Source organism: Rattus rattus, chromosome 1 (assembly GCF_011064425.1).
Source record: "Rattus rattus isolate New Zealand chromosome 1, Rrattus_CSIRO_v1, whole genome shotgun sequence".
NCBI classification, from domain to species: domain Eukaryota; kingdom Metazoa; phylum Chordata; class Mammalia; order Rodentia; family Muridae; genus Rattus; species Rattus rattus.
In genome coordinates this window covers 186472337-186495343 of record NC_046154.1, presented here as the reverse complement: position 1 = coordinate 186495343, position 23007 = coordinate 186472337, and the positions used below count along the sequence as shown (strand labels likewise).

Here is a 23007-nt window from a genome sequence, read left to right as displayed (position 1 = left end):
TTAGTAAAATGTCTAAAGTACTCATTCATAGGACCAAGCCTGATGGCCTAATAGTGTCTGATCCAAGAGAGGCACACATTAAATGGAAATTATCAATGTATATAAAGTAGTATATATTTTTTAAAAACCAATTCAATAGTCTCTTGTTACACAGACAAACTAAAGGTGAGGGTGGGGATGTTAGAAATCTACTTTCTACTGAGGGTAACTGAAACTATGCCCTTTGGCAGGTTGACTAGGAAACGAAATAGTTTTTATTTTGGACATTAAATTGTATTTAATATTTAATATTCATTTTCTCTCTCTCTCTCTCTCTCTCTCTCTCTCTCTCTCTCTCTCTCTCTCTCTCTCTCTCTCTCTCTCTCCCTCCCCTCCCCTCTCTCAGTATTTAGAATGACCTGTGACACTGGTCATTAGGGAGAACAAAAATGGAACTTGCAACACTACTTGTCCAAGTCATGCCTACGAGAAGGATGACTGCTACAGCGAACCACAGTCCGTCCTGAGCTCAGTGTCAGGGATAAGCCAGAGTGCAGAGGCAGCCAGCGAGATGGCACTGCACAGTGAAGAGAGGATGAACGTTGACTGCTCAGCACAAACCACACTGCTTCAAAGGCAGATAAAGCTGGCCCAATATTCAGCTTAATTTGGATGTTACTTTGTTTGTACTTCATACAATAAATACTAGATAAAATCTAAATCATGTTTGAAGCAAAAGAAATAACAGTGAGCTTTATAAAGGACAGAGAAGTCTTTTAATTCTTAAATCACTCCCTGTACAATTGTACTGTGGTTTATCAGTTGTGATATGCAATTAGTGATAATTTTAATGTTCTGAGAAGCCATGCATAATTAAACAGTTATCTATGTGATAGTTCTGGACACATGGTATTAATTTGTAGTTGTGAGCTTTTACAAAAACACGCTTACTAAAATAAAAACACCCGCCTGGCTCTACCAAGAAGAAATGATGAAACTATAAGTTACAGGCTCACAGACTGCAGTTGCCTAGAGAACCCTGAGCGCTTGGCTACCACTCTGGTCAAGGCCCTATTCTCAGCCAGCAGCCTCTCATTTAGCTCTCTCAGAGGTTCAATTTGGTTTATTTGGTGCAGGTTCTGCAGGAATCAGAACATAAAGAAAAAAGAGTAGAAAATAAGAAAATACTCAAAAGTACAATAAGAACATAAAGAATCACAGGAAATGAACTAAAAAAATGAAAATTTAAAGGACTACTCCAACGCATTTAGAACAGTAAACAATTTGCTAAAATTCCATGTCAAGCTAGGCAATACATAACAAATAACAAGAGATTTGTTTCTATTTTTCAAAGCTAGTTAAAGAAATAATGGTCTAATTACAAACTAATTCGGTGAAATGTTTAAAACTTGAAATTCTAATTTCATAAGCGTAATTCTGAGGTGCTGATAAGGGTATTGTTATTTTATACTACTAATTATGAGACAACACACACACATATATACACAAATATAAATTATATATAAATAAAATAAAAGACAAAGTGCTAACAGTTAATTAGACCATTTTGTCCTTCTCTCTCAGATCATTATTTTACTGTAACCCTGAAGACCAAATGGAGGACCACTAGGGTTGGCAAGTCCTCTACAACCGAGTTATATTCCCAGTTTTAGTATCTTTTTAAAAAGAGGTATCTTATTTTTAAAGGAGATTATTATCTTTTCTTGTTCCCCTCTATAGAAATACTGAACTACAAATGGAAATATGCAGAACTAATAAACCTTACATCCTATAACTACTTAATTATTTTATTCTTGGATATCAGAAGCACCATATAAATTGATTAGTAATTCCAAACCCATGGTCACCAGATGAAGTGACTCCCACTTTTAATCTCAGTACTTGGGAGGTAGACACAGGAGGATCTCTGAGTTCAAGGTCAGCTTGGTCTATATAGTGAGTTCCAGGACAGTCAGAGCTACATAGTGAGGCACTGTCTTTAAAACCCAAACCAAACCATACCCATTGTCATCACACAGATGGCACTGGTTAATTTCAGGAGGTGAGAAGACAAAACAGACATGAATATTCAGAAGGGAACTTGTAAGGAAAAGAGCAGGGGGATGTCGAATGGGGAGTGACATAGGAGAAGGGGGGGTGGTGGTAGTAACCAGAATGAATCACAAACAGGTATAAAACTCTCAAAACATTAATAGAAATTATAATATGAAGATGCTCTTGGGTTGCCAAGATGGCTCAGGGGTAAAGGGTTTGCCTCCAAGCCTGATGGCCTGAGTTCAGATCCCAGGATCCACATGGTGGGAGGAGAGAACTGACCTCAACACTCACATACAGCATGGGCATCCATATAAATATAAACATAAAACATAAATACGTAAGTGGGAAATGTGGCAAAAAGGTTTTGCGTTTGAATTCCTCTTCTAGATTCTGAGAGCTGGATGCAGCAAGAGCACATGAGTAGAGAACGCACACGTGGCCATCAGACGGAGAGCATGAACAGGAGGAAGCAGTGCTCAACAGCACAGCTCGCTTACTTTGAGCTCTTCTTCCATCTCAGATATTCTTCTTTCTAGAGCTCTTCGTTCCTAGAGTAACGGAAGAGACCAACATTACTCAGTTACACTCACACTGTCTCGAGTGTTGTGACGTGGTGACACTTCAGCAGTAAGACACAATCAAGAGCAGTGAACAACAGGTGTGATGCCGGTGCTGTGTAGGAGCCCCCAGACTGGGGAGAGCTGAGTCTTGTCAAACGCCTCCCACAGGCGCGCTCTCTAATGCTCTGCCTTTCCAGTAGGGTGTTACACAGCATGTTCAGTCAGTGTTGTCCAGTTCAGACAGACAGGACAGAGTGAGCCAATCTCAAGGTTGAGGACTAGATAGAAGAGAACACGCACACACAAAGATGCACTTCTACTACAGTGTCAGGAGCAGAGGGGCAAGCAGACGTGCCTAAACGAGGTGTGCTTTCGGATTACAAACGGATCCCAGAGAAGCTCACTTTCTCCGCTCACAGCGTCTACTGTGAGTTAGTTGTTCGGTTCACTCTACAGCTATACAAATTTAGTCATCCAAGTTGGTTGATACTGTGTGTAGCATGAATGCAGTGAATACAGGAGAGTAACTATAGCATTTGTTTTAAATCCATTTCAAAGAGTGGCAGGCAAAGCCAACAAACAACTATTATTAAAGTGTCCTGTCTTATTTCCCCTTAGATAATAAGCATTTCTAAAGTGTTAAGCCAAAGCAAGCAGCAGTCACTGATGAACTGTAAAACTGGTTAGGTCATACCGCCCAGAAGATACTGACTCTTGCCGGTCACCTTTCAGATACAAACCATTTACATTTAGTTTAACAACACTGAAACTATTTCAATGACATTCTTTCCCAGATTAACAATGAGTGTTAATATTTAGTAATGTAGTACAATTATTATAAACGTCATGTGTTTAGGGCATGTGCTTTAAAAAAAAGGGATGGAGGCCCACTTATATCAACATGCTTAAAAATTATTATAGACATAAATGTTACTTTATAAAAGACCTTCCCTCTAGCTAAGAACACAACCGTGACATATTCACACAGACCACAGTACTTCTCAACACACCAGCAATTAAAGCTTCATATTTGTTCCTTACAACTTTGTAGCACACACACACACACACACACACACACACACACACACACACACACACACACACACACACACAGAGACATATAATCTCTTTTGGACTGATAGGCAATTCTCACACAAACTTCAATTTTACTAGGTGTATTTAAGATTTTACATCAATTATAGGGGCAACATTGGAACACTCTTCCCATCTTCCTATCTTACTAGCTCAAAGAAACTGTTAATAGTTTGAAAACCATACACATGAACTGCTTAGTATAGTGTTTGCCTTATACATGGAGAACACCAAATAGATATTAACATTAATTAAACTGTAATCACCAAAGCCTATAAATAGGAGTACATTAGCTACTTTGTAATTTATCTGCATTTGACAATCAGAAACAAGGTCAGGTGAGAACAGAATATAAACAACAGGCACTATATTAGCAATTTCCTATACTTGGTAATATCACTGATGATTTTACTTCTTTCCTGTGCTTAAATTTGTGTAATAATCACTGACTTTGTAAGAAATAGTCTTCAAAGTGTGTTGTGAAGCAAATACAAACTTTATTCTATTTCAGTATGTTTTTCATATCAACTATACAGGTAGAACTGATCTTAGTCACCAGTGTTATATATTAGTAGATATATAGCAGTATGAATGACATGCAATAATATTAAATTAAGAAAATACATAAGTCTGAACTTTCAGCAACTACTAGTTACATCAATCTTTAAAAAGGCATCTAAATACTGTTTTAAAATTTGCTGAAATCATAATAAAAGAGGAACTATTGTATAGAACAATTCAATAAACACCACAGATACTGACTGTAGTATATTTTATTTTATTCTGTACCATTTTATTATTTGTCAAGAAAAGTCAAATTGGTAATTTAAAAAAAAATGTTGGGGAAGAACAATGCTTCCATATCAGCTGTTTCTGATATGCATTCTTTGTCTTCAAGATGCATCACAGTAACCACAATATGTATTTTTTTTCTGCACCCTGTAAGTCTAGCTGCTACATTATATAGGTGTCCTTTCACCATCTGGATCACTGTTACAGTCTCCAGTTTTCAGACTATTCTTATGGCCATGTCTCGACCCTGGAGCAATAATAATAACTGGAGAGAAATACAAGTAAAATACCTCAACCAACAAAAGTATTGTAAAAAACAAAAATGATATAAGGGTTTCCTCTATCAACATTTCTTCTACTACCCAACTACTATCTACAGAAACAAACCAAATCTACTGCCAGTCATCCAAACACTACTGATTCAGTAAGAGGGACACTTACCCTTTTTTCCATCTCCAATAGTGACCTATCAGCAAATCGTTCTTGTCTCTGTAATATATAAATTAAAACCAGATGTAGATACAATAAGAATGAGGGATACAACGTAACTAACTCTCCACTGGTAGATGTTATAAAAAAATAACAATTTTCAGGTGGCATTATACATATTCAGGTGCTATAATAAGCAAATTTAAATAAAGAAATAAAAATTAATAAGAGTTATGTGCTGAAACGATAAAAGTGGTGTTTAAGAATGGACAGTCCTCATAGCTGTCATTTCACATACAGTGTGAAAAGGAGCATCTTCAAGGGCATGACGAACATCACAGCCTTCCCTCAGATGCTTGCTTACTTCTTAATCCATCAGAAAAATTGATTGTAATCTGATTGATCAGATTCCAGAACCCTGAATAAAGGAGGCTTATTAGCAGGTTGAGTGGCTTTTCAGGAAGCAACTGGACAACAGTGCCTCAGCAGGTCACTCAGAGATTTGCTTCTCTTACTACAGAATTAGAAATCTGTATGTATCTATGGTTGCAAGACAATACCTTTCTTTCCTCTCAGACCCAGACAAAAGCCACTTTCTACTACTGAGCTACATCCTTAATACCTCCAAGCCCCGACTCCAAGGCATTCTTCTATAAACTATAAGCTAGTGACCGATACTATGCATAAGACCATGTCCAGTTAGTTACTTTACCAATCAGATCCAGATGGGGTAATAACTGATTATTATCAATTTTCCTCTCCTACAGAGTTTGAGTAAGAAATAGGATTAATCAGAATTAACCCAACAAGAAAAATTAGGTGACAAAAGGACACAGAAAAGGAGGAGCACAGACAGATAAGCAAGTTCAGCAGCGAGCACACAGCTTAGCTGATTTACCATGTAACAGGGCATCATCACTCCAGGGAAACAGGAAGTGGTGACTTTACTGAGAAAACATGACCATATGCATAGAACTAAAACAATGTTCTGTGTACTTGCTATATGCTCAAAGTCTGGTACTTATGCAGCCCGAAGGGCAATCCAAGTTCTTTCAACACCATACTATGAAGTGTGCTACTGCTTTCTATCTTCCTTTTCTGTTTATCTTCAAAATAAGCTTCTCAAAAGACTGCACCTTTTAAATGACTCTGGAATTTAACACAGCATCTGTTGTGCATAGACAACTGCTTTATAAACAGCAGTAGTTAGAAATGAGAGGGGAAACAGCCAGCAATAAGAGTTCACTACAGAAAATAAACTTTAAGAAAGAAAAGGCAGGCATAGAAGTGGGCTAAAAAGGAAGCAGGTAGAATATTTCATAGAGACGAACAGACTATTTTAGATGAATTCTTTCAAGCTCCAAACTAATAATTGCTTAACAAGTTTGTTTTCTTAAGAATTAAAGCAGTTTAGAATTAGAGCGTTTTAACAGAGATTTCTGTAAAAGTCTTCAAGATATAAAATAGGCAGCTCCTTATTATTATTATTATTATTATTATTATTATTATTATTATTATTATTATTGCTATTATTATTTGTTTTCTTGTTTGTTTAAAATGATGAGGCAAAGGAGGAAGAGATAAACTATTATTTCTCAAATATAGTGTTCCATGGGACAAGACCTTGGGAAGTAATTCCAAGTCTCTAGGCACAAAAATTGGAGCATTGTCATCTCTAAGTTGCTCCTCAGAAATAAGTTAAAAAAAGAGTAAATGTTATCAGGCATGGTTACACAGAAGAGTTTTCTGAAGAGACGGGACACACACACACATACACACACCCACCACGACAATGATGACAATGACGACGACGACGACAACAACAAGACGGTGACAGAGAGGGCAGGATAGATGGTGTGAGCTCCTTCAGAGGGCACAAGAGGGGAGTATCAGATACTCTGTACCTGGTATTTACAGGCAACTGTGAGACACTTGGGAGTTAGGGACTGAACTTGGATCCTTAGATTAGCAGAAAATATGCTTAATTGATGAGCTAAATAAATCACTTTTACTTGACCATGAACTCTTTATAATACATATACATACATACATACATACATACATACATATGTGTTTTCTCTCCATGTATGTCTGTGTACCATGTGCCCAAAGTGCCTGTGGGGGTCAGAAGAGGACATGGTGTCTTCTGTGCTGGAGTTACAGACCATTGTGAACCACCATGTAGATCAGTAGTTCTGAACCTTCTGAATGCTGTGACCTTTAATACACACCATTCCTCATGTGGTGACCCAACCATAAAATTACCTTTGTTATTTCATGACTGTAATTTGCTACTGTTATGAACTGTAATGTGAATATCTACATTTTCTGATGGCTGTAGGTGACCCTTGTGAAGGGATCACTTGAAGCTCCTCCAAAGGGGTTGTGACACACAGGTCAGAAGCTTTGATGTGGCTGCTGGAACCTAAATCTAAGTCCTCTGGAAGAGCAGCCAGTGCTTTTACCACTGAGCCATCTCTCAGCCTCACACACTAAGTATAAAGAAATCTGGGACATTGCAAATATATGCAGCTCTGACATAGAGCTTTAGGGCTCAATTTTCTGCATCATAAAAAACCCTTGAATTCTTTCTTTATGACTTTACTTCTGTATTTTCATATTCCAGAAACCAGCTAACTTTTAATTATGTTGATCCCCTCTTATTCCTAAATAAAGCATTATAAATAACCAAATATATGCTTAGAATTAATATTACAGAAAAATAGATGTAAAACTTTTAAGTATACTAAACCACCCTGTTATCTGGAGAGTAACAAAGAGAAAAAGGTACAAACCTGGGTAGCTTTTTCCAACTGCAACTTTAGATCCGTTAGTTCCATATTTGTGTCATGTAGCTGTGCCTTTAGTTTTTCATTTTCAGCTAAGATTTGTTCATAAAGCTAGGAAAATTAACAAACAGATTACTTTTGTTGCTCTACTGAAGAGACCTCATTGACTATAATATTAAAATAGAAAAATTAATGTAGATGTTTCCTATAAAGAATATAGCGAAAATATATTCTAATTATTTAAATACAAGTTGCTTAGAAGTAATTTGCAAGTTTGAGGCTAATAAATAGCCAAGACTGTGTCTAGACAACAACCAAAACTCAAACGAGAAGACAGTGAAACACAGTGTGTGAGCACAGACTCCCACTGCGCCCTTCTGAACAGCCTTTCCAGCTCATTCCAGCAAAACGACACAACAAATGTAAAGCCCTGGGTATGTTTTCCTCTAGGACATGGCTAGTCACATGTTACCTACTATTAGCTGTCAGAAACTAATAGTAAAATAAGTTATTTCAAAATACTGAATTCTTTATAAGCAAGATTTTCAGAAGTGTTAAAATATAAGCAGCGTGAGCGCGTGTGTACTCACACACAGTACAAAAACAAAAACTAAGTAACCCAAATACCTTTTTGAAGTCAGTTGAGTCATCCTTTTCTAGTCGGCTACTATATGGTTTCCTTTCTTCTAAGTAACTGTATGAGGCAGAACGACCCAGCAAGGAGTCATACCGATCGCTTGATGACGTGGAACTGCTGTCATACCTTCAAAGGTTGGGTTGAAAACAGAAACTTTATATAGTCTTCCACAATTTATGTAAGTACACCTTGATCTTCCCAGGTGGTAAGTAATAGTCTCTATAAGCTATTATCAATTTTGTGATATACAATAAATGGGAAGTTATTCTTAATTTCTATATATAAAAGTCAAAGGTGTTTTCATATCATTCTCAATTATTTAAAGTTTTAAATGACCCTTTATCACATTATAACAATTTATACCATGATTCATTATAGTCTAACTGGTGACACCTTTCCTTCTTTTTGTAGCATACAGTAATGTTTAAAATGGTGGCATCTTAGATTGATGAACTAAGGAGTGATTCCCTAAGTGTTAAAGAGGAAGCGTGCTCTCAGGAACTGTGCTTCTTTGGTTATTTGGTTCAGCGCTACTGCTACACTTCAGTTCGAAGAATAACCAGTATATAACATTTCTTCTCAGTCTCACAAGCTTTGGTCAGCAGCTGTGGGCAAGGGACACTGAGCAAGACGACAAGGCTAGAGTGATCTTGAGCTAGATGATGTGAAAAATGCCTTCACTCATCCATTTTCTTTTCAGGAGAGGATGCTGAATACTTAAGTCAATATTTTTCTGGCTGGGTATGGATTTTTATCAGTTTCTGATATTATTAATGAGATCATTAATGTTGAAATAAGAAACATGGAAAAGCCTAAGAAAACGGAATACTACATAGAGATTTGGGACCATTCTTCACAATAACTTATAATGACCTATGAGTTAAAAGTGATACCTCTTAACACAGAAAACTTAACAGTGATTAGGTCGTCATACTTAATTTAAAAAAAACTGTATTTTCAAAAATTGCTCTTTTGTACGTGTGTGTAGATGCCACAACTGCATACATGCACAAGGCAGAGGACAACTTGAGAGACTTGGTTCCCCCTTCCACTGCGTGGGTCCTGTCGATTGATTTAGGTTGTCAGGCTTGGCAGCAAGAACTTCACCTGCTGAGCCATCTTCCAGCTTAGGTCACCTATGATTTTTCAGATTTTTACTGCCCATTTAATGCTATAAATCTACAAATCCATAAGCATACAGCAACATATTTTTTATTAACAGTAAAAATGAGAAAAAATATCAGGAAAAAAGATTAAACATACCTGGAAACAGAATCCGTCTAGAAAATAAAAAAAAAAAAAGACCAAAAAGCATATTAAACTTTGTTCTTTCATTAAACTGTTAACTGAAATTAACAAGGACAACCTAATGTATCAACGATGTTCACACTACTAAACTTATTCACCACTCATGCTTTCTTTTAAGTATGCTTATTTTAAGGGAGATTGGGGAATACAGAACTTTTGCATGTTAAAAACAATATAATTTCATTTGGAAACATTTTCTGTTGCGCGCCCGTAAAACTGAGAATACTTATTGTTTAGCTAGAAGAAAAGTAAAAAGGACTAAGGACTCTGCGCTGCTGAGGGTCACTCAGCGAGAGAAGTGACGTCAGTGCAGATTTACTTGCAAGCACTCAACTCATTCTTATTTTTAAAGACATTAATATGAGGCAACCAAATTGGTATCATGTTCTCTATAGAAATACACACACACACACACACACACACACACACACACACACACAATTCTAAACACCTAGCTTTATATTTCTTTAAGATTTAGCAATTAAGCCATATGAAATATGACTATTTCCAGCATGTATCACTGAAGTTCCTATCGTTTTAACACGAAATGATTGCTAAGATTAATAATCTTAATTGGGATTATACTGGCTGGCATTTTTCCCCCGTGTCAACTTGACACAGCTGGAGTCAACAGAGAGGGAGGAGCCTCATCAGGTAAGGAAACGCCTCCGTGAGATTCAGCTGTAAGGCATTTTTTTCAATTTGTGATGAACTGGGGAGGGCACAGTCTATTGCGGGTGGTGCCATTCCTGGGCTGGTGGTCCTGTGTTCTATAAGGGAGTAGGCTGAGCAAGCCAGGAAAGCAAGCCAGTAAGCAGCATCCCTCCATGACCTCTGTGTCTGTCCTGACTTCCTTCAATCTGGTAAACCCTTTCCTCTCCAACTTGCTTTCGGGTCATTGTGTTTCACTGAAGCAACAGGAATCCTAACTAAGACAGAGATAAATGTAAACTTTTTTGGGGGGGATTATTTACTTTCCTCTTTAGTACTTACATTTTTATTTTACTGACTTAACCTTCAGGTTTTAAAAATATTTATCTCCTTTAAAAAATTTTAAAGATATTAAATTCTATAAAATGTTCAGATAACTAAAATATGTACATGTCACATTTATTACTAGTTTTGATGACTGAGTCTAGCAATCAGGAATCACTCAAATTCTATGTCTTTAGGAATCATGGTGTTACCATTAATTATTTTTTAAGCTAAATTGTAACCTCCAAACTCCATAAAATTTACTTTCTAAGTAATTTTAAATTAAAAATTTAAATTATTTAAATGATGTACAACACTAGTATTATGTATGCTCAGGATGCCATAAGATTCAACATACACACAACCATCTCTCTTTCTCCACCGCCCAGTCCTGGTGAGCAGTCTGAGTTTCCAGTTCCTGAACCTGACACTGTTAGACTGCAAAAACTTTACCATGTAGTATGTTTTTCTGTGTGGTGCTTAACTTCATTTGGCATACCCTTGCTCCCTATTTAAATTTTGTCCAAATATAAATATCCTTTACATCTTTTTGAGTACTAAGTTCATATAAATGCTTAGAGTATACAAACTTCTGTGCTTTCCCATCTATTCATCCAACTGCTAATGAATCTGTACATAAAATGTCCACACAAACAATAGAAACTATGCATATACCTTTTGTTTCTCTAGTTTAAATATTTTATTTTTATCAGCAATGTTACAATGTATTTTCCATAAAGTTATCTTTATATACTTTATTTACAACCTTGGGAATAAATATCTAGATGTGGAAACAAGTTCAAAAACCTTAACATATTTTTCTTTGAAAAAGAAATTATGCATGTATGAATGTATGTATGTTATAATAGTATAATGTAGCTGTCCTCAGACACACCAGAAGAGGGCATCAGATCCCATTACAGATGGTTGTGAGCCGCCATGTGGGTGCTGGGAATTGAACTGAGGACCTCGGGAAGAGCAGCCAGTGCTCTTAACCACTGAGCCATCTCCAGCATCTGAACATTTTCTTAAGGCTTCTGACATCTACTTTTAAATTAATGATAACAATGCTGCTGCTGTATGTGTGCAGTGGCAGTGGTGGGCTTCTTTTCTTCTACCATTGGGTTTCAGGGATCAAAGTTAGGTCATCAGACCTGTGTGGCAAGCGAGTTTCCCTGCTCAACTTCTCAACTCGGTACTAATTTACTCATTATGCTGTCTGATTACCCGCTAGCCTACGGATCAAAAGAATCTTGAGTCAAACTAGGTATACTTGGATCTAGAAGCCATGTCCAGTCTGTCAGTCACTTTGTCCAGGACAACAGCTGCTATTTTACACTGCTTCACACTCCTGTGAGCCTAAGGACACGCACAGCTCTCTAGGAACGACTCCACAGCAGAAACGAGAACGGCTGCACTAGCCACCAGAACGCCTTTAGGCTACAGACGCTAGTTCCCAGCACACAGGTGAAGCTGTGTGAGCAGAGCCTTTTCATCTTTTACCATCCTGGACAGCCAGCAGGGATGCAGAAGGATAAGATCACCACAGGGAAGAGGCTGCAACTGCATGCAAGAAGGCGTCTTTCCAGACAAAAGTTGATTGTGTGATGCGATTAACGAATGATTAATAAAAAAAAAATCCTTTCAAGAATCCACTCTAGACACATGTAAACAAAGTCAGAGGTGCATTTTTCTTTACATTACAACTTTGCCAACTTCAGAAATAAAACTCAGCATCTCTGACTTCTAGATCTCTGCCACTTGTAAGTACACTTATTTCACTTTTTCCTTCCTTCCTTGTAAATTTAAGTTTTCTGACAGTTGTTTGTGGTACATTGGTAAAGCAACCCTCCTTCTATCACCTGTAAACTATTCTGTCCTATTCAACTCGCCCAACCAGAATCAAGCACCTGCTCACATGACCCACAGCTCTCTAAGCATGCTGTAGGCACAGTGCACACAGCCAAGCTTGACTCAAATGGCACGCACGCACGAACGCAGGCAGGATACTCACCTGAGTGTCCCTCTTGCTGGAGCCATCCTCGGTGTCTGACTGCCGCTCTTGCTCATTTTCATCACTCTAAAGCACATTGTCAGATTGGGTTACAAAAACAGACACATCGAATGCTTGGTATTTTTTACTTTTGGGATTTAAAATGATTCTATGCAAAAATACACCATAAAGCTTTTATGTGTGTTCAAATCTTTCTATATTAAAATCGTTAAACTAAAATCACTTTAAAGGAAGCAAAACAATTTGCTTTTTTCCCTGTTGGTTCCTTACCATTCATTATCACTTAGGCATTATCTCCCAGTTTTCAAAACTTTTTTTTTTTTTTTTAAATTTTTAATCTGCCTTTAAGAGTGTCTGCCTGTATTTCAGAAGCTGTAAGTTATACTTTGGATATATGGCTACTTTAGGATAAACGCATATAATTTCTTAAATCTTTATTTTTAGTTCTATGAACCTTAAGTTCTACCTGGATAGTCTAAGTTTGTTTAAATAAAAGCAAAGAACAAAAAACCAAAACCAGTCACATACATCCTTGACTTTTGTCCTCATCTATTATATAGCTCCTTTTATATTTTAAATTGTATATGCCAATGTGCACTACATGTAATTTCACTGTTAATGAAACAAAACAAAACAAAACAAACAAAACCCCCCCCCCAAAAAAACCCTAAGCCCCTAAAATTAAAAAGGCAGGTTAAAAAAAAGTTGAGTAGGACGTGTTGTTTATAGGAAAAGTAAACTAAAAACAAAACAAAAGTTTGGAAAAGTTACATTATGAAGCCAGGCAGTGGTGGCTTTTTTTAAACACCTAGGAGGCAGAAGCAGGTGGATCTCTCACTTTGAGGACAGCCTGGTTTACAGTTTGAGTTCTTTCTTTCTTTCTTTCTTTCTTTCTTTCTTTTTTTCTTTTCTTTTCTTTTTTTTTGGAGCTGGGGACCGAACCCAGGGCCTTGGAATTGCTAGGCAAGCGCTCTACCATTGAGCCAAATCCCCAACCCCTACAGTCTGAGTTCTAAGACAGCCAGGGGCACACAGAAAAATCCAGTCTCAAAAAACCCAAACCTCGTCTCCCAAAAAGTACACTTTGTTCAGTGTAAGAGCAACATATGGAGACGTGTGGGTTAGTTCAATAGCTGGATTACCTTCAGTGGAGGAATGTACACAATTAGAGATTAAAATTTTTATAGCAAGTAAAGTAAATGTACTGCTAGATATGACAGCACAGATGTACTTCAAAACATAATACAATTGTAAACTCAAATGCTTACATTTCAGAACAAGGATGATTAAAATATAAATGTTTTCTCATTAACAGTGCTACCCACATTTCTTCTATTGGCTAATAAACGGCAATATTAGGGTTATAATCTGAGATTCAGAAAAAGAAATTTATTTGCTTGTGGTACTGGGAATTAAACCTGTAGCTTTGCACATGCTGGGCAAATGACCTACCTATAACCCCTAGCCTATAACTCTAGGTTGAAAGGTTTCTTTTTCATAAGACTGTTGTAATCTTGCATCATTTGAAGCAAAACGGGTTCTTTTATGTACAGTTATAAAAATAAGACTAAATGTAAAGTATCTTTCTTTGAAGGGGCTACTAGCCTTTTAAAATAACGTGTACACCATACTCAATATCCATTATAATTATCCCAAAGTGGAGTAGGATTTGATTCAGGTATTACACACTCTGCACTGCTGAGGGCCACTCAGCGCGAGAAGTGACGTCAGTGAAGATTTACTTGCAAGCACTCAACTCATTCTTATTTTTAAAGACATTAATATGAGGCAACCAAATGGGTATCATGTTCTCTATAGACACACACACACACACATGCACACGCACACGCACACACACATACACAAATCTACCTATTTTGTGGCTGTGCTTACAAAGCATTTTAAAACTTAATAGTTAAATAGTGGACTGATGATTTAAACCATGTATCCTCTCAGCGATGTACGGAATTATGAGCAAGTACTTCTGGGAGGGTAGTGTCTCTAACAGGTCCTCACATCTTGTGTCCAGAAGGAGACTCCAGTAGACCTCCGTTTTTCTCTTGGTCGCCGTCGTTCTCTGATTGATTTAGGTTGTGACTTATCTTCCCCTTCTTTTTCCTCTTCTTTTTTCTCTCCCTCTATTTATGGATTACATAAACCACATGATTGCAATCTATCCTGACAATGTTTTTACAAGCATATGTCAAAACAACTCAAGAGCAGGCTAGGCGGTTCCGTGGGTAAATAAAATTGCTGCCAAGCCAGAGGACCCACACAGTGGGGAAAGAACAGAATCTGACAAGGCATCTCCCCATTTCCACAGGTGTGTCATCGTCCTTACACACACACACATGCCCTCACCTAGCATGTACAAAATAAAGAAATGTAAAAAAAAATTATACTCTAATTTTGTTAGCCTCTTCTGTAAAGTTTAGATTTCTTCAATTAAAATAATGTTTGTCTCCCAGTAATTCTGTATATTTGGTATAAAGTTGCATTTTAATCTCCCATTATGACACATTTTTTTTTTCTTTTCTTTTTTACGGAGCTGGGGACCGAACCCAGGGCCTTGCGCTTGCTAGGCAAGCACTCTACCACTGAGCTAAATCCCCAACCCCATGACACGTTTTTAATGATCATGAGAACAAATTATCTCTATGTTCTTGCTGTCCAAAATAAAAACATTCCTAGAGACGTGTTTGCTGTGTAGAAAATGGCTGATTGGCTGACTGGTAGGACAGGCTCGCCATTAATGTGTGATAGCAAGATACCCACAGCACTCCGGTGCGAGGGGTGAAAGCACACAGAAGCACATGATGGGACACATGGCAGGAGCCCAATGCAGTCTGCGGTCTCCACCATGTCTTCTAGCACTTCACTTCCATTTTAAGGGCAGACCTTTTCTTCTGAAAAAATTACCTTTCATTAAAAGCAAACAAGATAGACATATTAATCTTAGGATTTCTGTTTCGCCCCTGTAAATGGCTTCTGCACTATAAGATTTTTAGGGCCTTTGAATGTGCTAACAACGTAGACACATACAGAGCACGAATGACTAACTACACTGTTTCTGCTCAGTACATCTGTTTAAGATGTTCTTTAGTTGCACTACTAATTAGAGAGACCAGCTCCCAGGATTACTTGAAAAGGTGACTTCTTACCTCTTTCATTGTCTTTGGTTAATCCCCGGGAGTAGGCAGAGGTTATACCTACAAGGCTGTTTGGCCTGTTGAGCTGACTTGAGGCATAGAGTGAACTGCCTAGAGTAGAAAGTGAGGAGGACGACGGAGTGCTTGAACTTGAAGTTGACACTGGTCTGTAACGTGCATAAGTCTGTGAAATAGTAAGTAAAGCCATAAAACACAAAACTCATTTCAAAGAACAAGCCTTGTTCTCATCATGCTGAAGCCAATCACGTCCCAGCACACACCTCTCATGTACTTCTGTTTTTAGGCCATACACTCAGCACTGTCAGAACCCTAAGAACCACTCATACCAGCTGTGCTGCCCACAGCATTACCTCATCGTATGTTCTGGAATACTTTTGCTTATATTCATCTTCTCTAGATACTTCTGACTCCTTCTTTTCTTCTTGTTTCTCTTTATCCTGCTTTTCCTTTTCTTCTTTGTCTTTTTCTTCGTTTTCTTGTTCTCTGGTTCTCGTAGAACGGCTTCTTCCTATTGTCTTTTCGGCTTCCTGGAGGTCAGTCAGTGTCACCCCCTGCGCAGCAGAAAGCATAAATTGTGATTAACAAGCTGGTATATCAACTATGGATGCAATTTTCACATAGCGAACCACACTCATTTTATGAATCACAATAATGATAGGTATTGGGAAAGTTATAACTATAGATAAGACTCTGAATTAAAACTAACAAAATAGTAAGAAAGAAGAAAAAAATCTGAATGTGATTCTAATTTTAGAAGAGGAAGAGTCAATCTATAGAATACAGCATTGTATGTATTCATTTTCACACATTAGCTTGAGGTTCGACAAAATCTTCGATAAGTACGTAAGGTTTTCAGGTTAGACCCCTAAGAACAGACTAGATAGGCAAAGCAGCTTAAGACCCAACGACCATAACACGTTGACAGGCCAGTAATGACAAGTTCAAACAGCCAAATCCATGCTCTGGGTTCCTCATCAGCAGGAAAGGCAGCTACCATAGTCAGAACGAGTCGGAAGTGAGATAGCAACTAGCCCGAGACGCTCTTCTTACTTTTGCCCAGCTGCTGTTTTCTATTCTGAGCACTAGGCCTCTTCTCCGTCCCTTCATCTCTACACATTTGTAAGACTTTAATAATCGTGAGGCACCACATGGCTGAGTAGTGGTGGTGCATGTCTTTAATTCCAGCACTCGGGAGGCAGAGGCAGGGGGATCTTTGAGCTGGAGGTCTACAGAGCTAGGCCTTTGAGCCTGGTCTACAGAGTGAGTTCCAGTATAGCCAGAGCTACATAGAAACCTTGTCTCAAAAACAAACACCCCTCACCCCTCAAAAACCTCAAAGGGCATTGTATTAATTAATTCATGTTAACACTTATGGATATACTCTGTGCCAAAAATCAAACTAGGAATAGGGGATTAAAAGTCAGCACTCACAGTAATGGGATATCAAAAGTATAACCTTATACACAAAAGCTATCGAAGGATTACTACATCAATCTTATCTCTTCTGATTATCCACAGCGAGGGAAAATAAAAAGTCACGTATTAAGTATGTATACATCTCTATATTACACACATTAGACATACCTGTGTTGACCGTCTAGACTGTCTTGCTTGTCTAGATCTTGCTTTCCTTTGGGATTCAGACTCTTCATCCCTAACAGGAGTGAGGTATGACCTACAGTAATAAATAAAACATTGTTAGGTAGAGATTCAATATTTATGAGGAGAAATATTTATCAGTGTTTGTGATTAAAACAAGCAAGCATAGTGTTTAATGGGTTAAGAAAGACTCTTCAGAAATGTTTGTACTTAGCATTGATATTAATACAATATGACCATTCTTACTTAATTTGTATTTCCTATGTGTGGGTGTATTATCTATATGTATGTCTGTACCACTTGCTTGCCTGTTGTCCAGAGACCATTGCCTGGGAGTGGCGTTTCAGAGGGCTATGATCCACCATACGGGTGCTGGGAATTGCATCTGGGCCCTCAAGGAGAGCAGGTGTTCCCAACCACTGAATAAGCTCTTTAGCCATGGCCATTTCTTTCTGGACAGGAGCCAGTTATACTTAGGATAGCATATTCATTTCTTCCTTGCTATATTTAATGGACTTAATTTTAAAAATAATATAACTTAACTTTAAAAAAGAAATGAGAGGACTAAAGATTATGTTTTACTCTATTGAAATAGATACACATGCATTTCATTGTCAAAGAGCCAATTCATAGAAATGGAGAGGATGAATCTAACTTCTACTAAGAAATAACTCATTCCACGTTACTTCTCTAGTGTCCCAAAAATCCACTTATTAGCACTGCCCACTTAACAAGAACTGAGAAATTTCAAAAGGAGATGAAGCTTTGCCTCTAGAAACCAGTATTACTTGGGGTAGTTCAATCATGACGCTATTTTGTCACTGAACTCACCTGTCTGAAAGCATTACAGAGTCCTCTATTTTCTATGTAAGGCTTAGTGCATCTCACCCGCTGTGCTCTCAAAAGGCAGTTAATGGTCCAGCCAGCTTTCTTTATTTGGATGCTATCTTTTCGAAGGGCTCTTTGTCAGCTTTACTGCTCACCTCAAATGTTAGTCACCTTCTTTAATAAGCTGTGCAGTCAACTCTGAGGTGTACATCATCTGTCTCTTCTATACACCCTCTCTATCTGCAGTGCTTTGTTTTTGTTTAAGTCTTTATGCTTCAATCCATTTTAGACACTGGGGATGCCTTCATTACTGTTTGTGTCTCTGACTGTTTCTGAAATCCGCTAAGACTAGATCATATGATTAATTGCTCTTAGCATAAGTAACTGACCGATGACAAATTTCTTATCAGTAGCTTTCAATTTCGGCAGTTAGATAACACATAGTGTAAACCAGGATGAGAGGACTGCTTTCTTGTTGCTTCTATTATGATTACAGCGACTGAGAGCAAGTCAGTCAGGAAAGTTCAAGTATGGTCATTTTTTTCCTTTAACGGGACAGTTGGCGAATTTACAGAAACACTCAATTATACCACAGCTTAAGCTGTTTTTATGGTCTCCATGCTAGTTTGTTTTACTTATGTCAACTTGACACAAGTTTGAGTCATTTGGAGAGGGAAGCTCAGTTGAGAAAATGCCCCCAGCAGATTGGACCATGGGCAACCCTGTAGTGCATTTCCTCCATTGATGACTGTCGCAAGCTGCCAAGCTTACTGTAGGTGGGGTGTGAGGCTTCTATAAGAAGGCAGACCAATAAGCAGCACCCTCCATAGCCTCTGAATTAGTTCCTGACCCAGGTTCCTCCCTGAATTCCTGCCCTCGATTCCCTGGACAGTGAGTGAGTGAGTGGACGACAAGCTGTGAGCTGAAATCACTCTTTCTCTCCCCTCGGTGCTTTTGGTCATGGTGTTTTACACACCAACAGAAACCCAAGAAAGCCTGGTTTTAAGAAATACTGTACATCCTCATCTGGTTGAGTATCACATCTTGGTCAGAAAGATATAACTGTTTTTACGTCCTCTTAGCACCTAAATTCTCGATAGTTTTTTTTTTTTTTAAACCACAATATTGTTACATATGCACTATGTTGACCTGGAGGAACACCTCTTCTTTAACTGAAGCATTTCACAGAATTTTTTTTTAATTTTTATTTTTTTAGCTTATGTTCATTGGTGTTTTGTCTACATGTATGCCTATGTAAGGGTATCCTGAAACTGTGTGAGGGCGCCCTGCAATTGGAGATACAGACCGGTGTGAGCTGCCATGTAGGTGCTGGGAACTGAACCAGGTGTCTGGAGGATCAGAGGCTTTAACTGCTGAGCCATTTCTCCATCCCTACAGAAGAATTCTTTCTTCCAAATCTCACCAAAATACTAATTCTGACCTAAACCCACAAACTCACCATTTATTTCAATAAGCCTGGATTCTTTTTAAAATTCACTTTCAAATTTCCATGCAAGTTAATTTCTCATAAGTGCTTGTTAAAGGGATAAACAACTACTTGAATCTCTTGTAAAGTCTGTGTACTTTAATTTTATATGCAATGTCTTCATTTAGTATAAAACCATGGGCATTTAATCAATTCAATGTTTCTATTTTTCTAATGATTTATTCTACAAAGTTTTATTAGCTGAAATAGTATATTGAGTTATAATATTTTAATTGTTCAACCATATTATATACTTAAAAAACAGTAACATCCTTCTTAGCTTTTTTCCTTTCAGAGAAAATATATTTTTGTCTTTTCTTTTTAATAGAGTGTTTTTTTTTTTTTAAATGTAGTCCAGACTGGCTTTGAGGTGACTATTTAAGCCCAGACTGGCCTTAATCTCATAATCTCGTGGCTTTTCTGTTTCAGCCTCCTGGGTGCTGGGATTACAGGCATGGTCCACCATGTCTAGCTCGGAGGAAGTATAAAAAGTCAATGGGAGAGCTGTGGAAGAACAGTGGAAGAGGACAGATATATAAAGCAACAGTTCCATGTAAATACAGTAGTATTTGCAAGGCACTCCTGTGCATTTAAAATTGCGGTAAATAGCAAGCACTTACTCTGAGCTAATCTGCTATTGTAGCCTATCATTTGCTGTTATTAGTGTTTCTCTGCTTTAAACAAACATTTACTTATCAGAGGGCTGTAAGGATGACTTGTGGGCTAGAAAACTTGCTGTGTAAGTATGAGGGCCAGAGTTCAAGTCCTTGGCTCCCACATAAAAGTTGGGCATGGTTGCATATAATGCTGGCATTAAGGGTGGAGAGAGGCAGATCCTGGAAGACAGTGTGTGTTCACTGAAAACCTCTGTCTTAAGAAAGCACGCAGAAAGGTGTATGTGCATAAGTGTGCATGTACCTGCAAACACCACAGATATACTACACCCCACCCACAAATAAATTCACAAAAAATTAAGGCATTGGAATTTTTAACAAAAAGAAAGGAGGAATTAGATCCAGTCCTGATCAACCAGGATAATTGAACAGTGTGCTATATGACTTCATATTAGATCCTAATAGGATAAATACATTTTATTTTTTTAGTCACAATTATCTTTTTTCCCCTAGCACTGACTACCAACCCTAAGACTGCACACATGCTAGCAAGTATTGTATCACTGAGCCCAACTCTTAGCCCTGCCACATATATATATATATATATATGTTATAACTGTGTATATATTTTAAGGCAAATAATTATACGTATTTCAGACTCACTGGTGGAATTTAATAAAAAGATAACCAGAATAAGCTAACGAATTATAAAAACTTCCAGTTAACTACTACATGTGGGAATTACGTTAGATATCACTGAAACAGGACAGAGTCCAGAGATGTGGAACAGAAACAAGGTCAAAGGACACAAACATGAAAGGCCTTCAGGAAACTCATTTCCAAGCCAGCCTTCGCTGGGGAGGTGTCTCAGAAACATAACACCTAGGAGTTTACAGAAAAGAGAGGTTCAGGGTACAAGGCTCAATATCAGCCTGCTGCTATCTCCTGTCATTTCTGTGAGGGTGACCAGATGCATCTTTCCCAGCTCACAGCTGGGTAAGGCCCTACCCTGGAAATGGAATTCGGGCCCAGGCGAGAGGGAGAGAAGCTGGAGAAATGAGCAGCTCTGCATCTGGGAGACTCCAGGCACAGCAGGGCAGGCACAGCAGGGAACCACTATGTCTGTGGGCTCTTACAAACCTTGCAAGAATGGCTTTGGGAACACAGGATGAACCTGTGTTCAGCGCGGCGTTAAAGACCTGTGCACCTCTCCAGAGCTCACCTCTACCATGGCAACAGTGGGTCTTCTTCATCTGTTACCATATTTCTACAGTCAAGGGGTAACTGTCAACACCCAGAGACAGACAAGAAATCCAGGAGGAGATTGGCTGAGGCCCGAAGGTGGAGAGGATTGCCAGGTAGGCAGAAAATGTGGGAACTAAGACAAAGGGTCTGAAAACACAACAAAAAACCTGGAAAACCAGAGTGTGGTGGGCTCAGCACATTCTCTATGAAGGACCCTATATCTTTAACTGACAATTCTACCCTAGTAATGACTATGTTACACCCAGATCACTCTTTTAAAGCTCTTGTTGAAAAGCAAAACTGAGATAGTATTTAAGTAATAAAGATTGTTTACAGTTGACAGGAAAAAATATAAGATGTTTTGTTTCTTATGCCATTAGAATAATCCTTGTTGTACGTAACAATTTATTAAAGATTTATTTTTTAATCTTTAATATTCCCCACTTAAATTAAGAGTAATTTAAAAAGCTATCCACACCTCTACTCTCTTCTTCAATGCAATCCATAAACCTGATGTGTAAGAGTCAGTTTGAGTGTTTGAGCTCTAATGGAATACACAAGGCACTGGTTTTGAGCCCAAGCACTGAGGGGGAAGAAAAGATGGGAGGAGAGAATCATATTGGATTCTGAAACAGTGGCTGACTCCAGGGGGATATTTCTTACACTTTATTTTGTCACCGAGAATCTTGTTTAAAAGCAGGAATCTTAGAGATAGAATGGATTCTGGAAGTTAAAGAAGTCTGTATAGTAAGAACCATGACACACAGAAGAAGAAATTCTGATTTAGAAGTGATTAAGACACAAGTGTCTCCAGTGTAACTAACTCAATAGTAGATGGAAGCCTCTTGTTTGATTCCTAGTGAAGAAGATAAAGGGGAAGGAAGGGAGGAGGAGGGAAAAGTAAGGGATGGAGGGGGAAAGAACTGGGAAGGAGGAGGAAGACAAGGTTCGGGGAAGGGAACTAGAAGAGGAGGACTGGTATGTGAAGCAATGGCTTTACCACGAAACTAAGCAAATGTCCAGCCTAAAAATCTTATAATGAAAACTAAAGACAAAGCTGTTTAAAACCATCTATTTCCTTTGTAATGAGAACAATTATGTTGTATATAATTTCTCTCAAGTATCTTTAGATCTTCATTACACACACCACACACAGACACACACACACACAGACACACACATTTCAACTAGCACTAAGACTCCAATAGCTAAGAAGACAGTTGTCTGGCTTTGCCTTTGCCCTAAACATCAATTCTTTCAGAGATGGCCAACACACCTAGCTGCTAATAACTCCTAGCTGTGTCCATTTACCTAGGCTGGAGCCAACACATGATGTGAAATGGTCATCGTGGTGTTTGAATGAGAATGCCCCTTAGGATCACATATTTTAACATTCGGTCCCCAGCTGGTAGAGCTGCTCGAAGGGGCTTTG

General features: G+C 38.2%; 1 protein-coding gene across 4 annotated transcripts in view; it reads right to left on the bottom strand.

Moving 5' to 3' along the window:
* Window positions 1-23007, bottom strand: part of Ppp1r12a (protein phosphatase 1 regulatory subunit 12A) — a 110547-nt gene that overhangs the window by 2805 nt on the left and 84735 nt on the right. For all 4 annotated transcript variants that reach the window (XM_032912149.1, XM_032912156.1, XM_032912166.1 and 1 more), the window contains 10 exons: window positions 17388-17478; window positions 16154-16354; window positions 15795-15966; window positions 14650-14771; window positions 12634-12699; window positions 9600-9616; window positions 8327-8462; window positions 7706-7810; window positions 4923-4970; window positions 2535-2585 (listed from right to left, as the gene is read on the bottom strand). In XM_032912149.1, the coding sequence (XP_032768040.1) occupies window positions 2535-2585; window positions 4923-4970; window positions 7706-7810; window positions 8327-8462; window positions 9600-9616; window positions 12634-12699; window positions 14650-14771; window positions 15795-15966; window positions 16154-16354; window positions 17388-17478 (1009 nt within the window). The remainder of the gene's footprint in view (window positions 1-2534; window positions 2586-4922; window positions 4971-7705; window positions 7811-8326; window positions 8463-9599; window positions 9617-12633; window positions 12700-14649; window positions 14772-15794; window positions 15967-16153; window positions 16355-17387; window positions 17479-23007) is intronic.